At 57.9% G+C, this 613-nt stretch overlaps 1 protein-coding gene across 1 annotated transcript in view; it reads right to left on the reverse strand.

The window, feature by feature from the left end:
- FBXO41 (F-box protein 41) overlaps positions 1–613 on the reverse strand; it is a 20,165-nt gene that overhangs the window by 12,770 nt on the left and 6,782 nt on the right. Inside the window, 2 exon segments of the mRNA XM_031064194.1 lie at positions 216–240; positions 431–567. Of these exon segments, the coding sequence (XP_030920054.1) occupies positions 216–240; positions 431–567 (162 nt within the window).

Raw genomic sequence — 613 nt, forward strand, 5'->3', positions numbered from 1 at the left:
AAAAGTGTCTGTGGGTGAAACACCACACACCAGCCAGCCAAAAGTGTCTGTGGGTGAAACACCACACACCCAGCCGGCCCAAAGTGTCTGTGGGGTGAAAACACCACAGTTGCTGCTATTTGGTCAAGCAGCAATGGCCAGACAAGCTATATTGGCAATTATTCCAGTAGGGGATGTCCCAGCTCAGGGCTCGCCGGGTGTGCACCCCTTCCCACCATCCCGTTAAAATCCCGTTAAAATCTTGTTAAAATCCCGAAGTGGCTATATTGGCAATTATTCCAATAGGGGATGTCCCAGCTCAGCACTCGCCGGGTGTGCACCCCTTCCCACCATCCCATTAAAATCCCGTTAAAATCCCATTAAAATCCTGTTAAATCCCCTTAAAATCCCGTTAAATCCCGGAGGGCAGGGCTGGGCACTCAGCTGGTGCTGGAGGAGGAGCGCTGGTTGGCCACGCCGCAGTAGGGACCGTGCACGGCCGCCGCCGGGCCCGGGTGCCGCTCTCTCTGCGGGGACAGGGGACAAGAGGGGACAACATGGCACATCCCGGCGAGGGAGGGCACCGCGCTCACCCCCGGTGCCGCCTGCCTTTGGGGGGCACCTCACCCAGCCA

Source organism: Geospiza fortis, unplaced genomic scaffold, assembly GCF_000277835.1.
Source record: "Geospiza fortis unplaced genomic scaffold, GeoFor_1.0 scaffold236, whole genome shotgun sequence".
Taxonomy (NCBI): Eukaryota; Metazoa; Chordata; class Aves; order Passeriformes; family Thraupidae; genus Geospiza; species Geospiza fortis.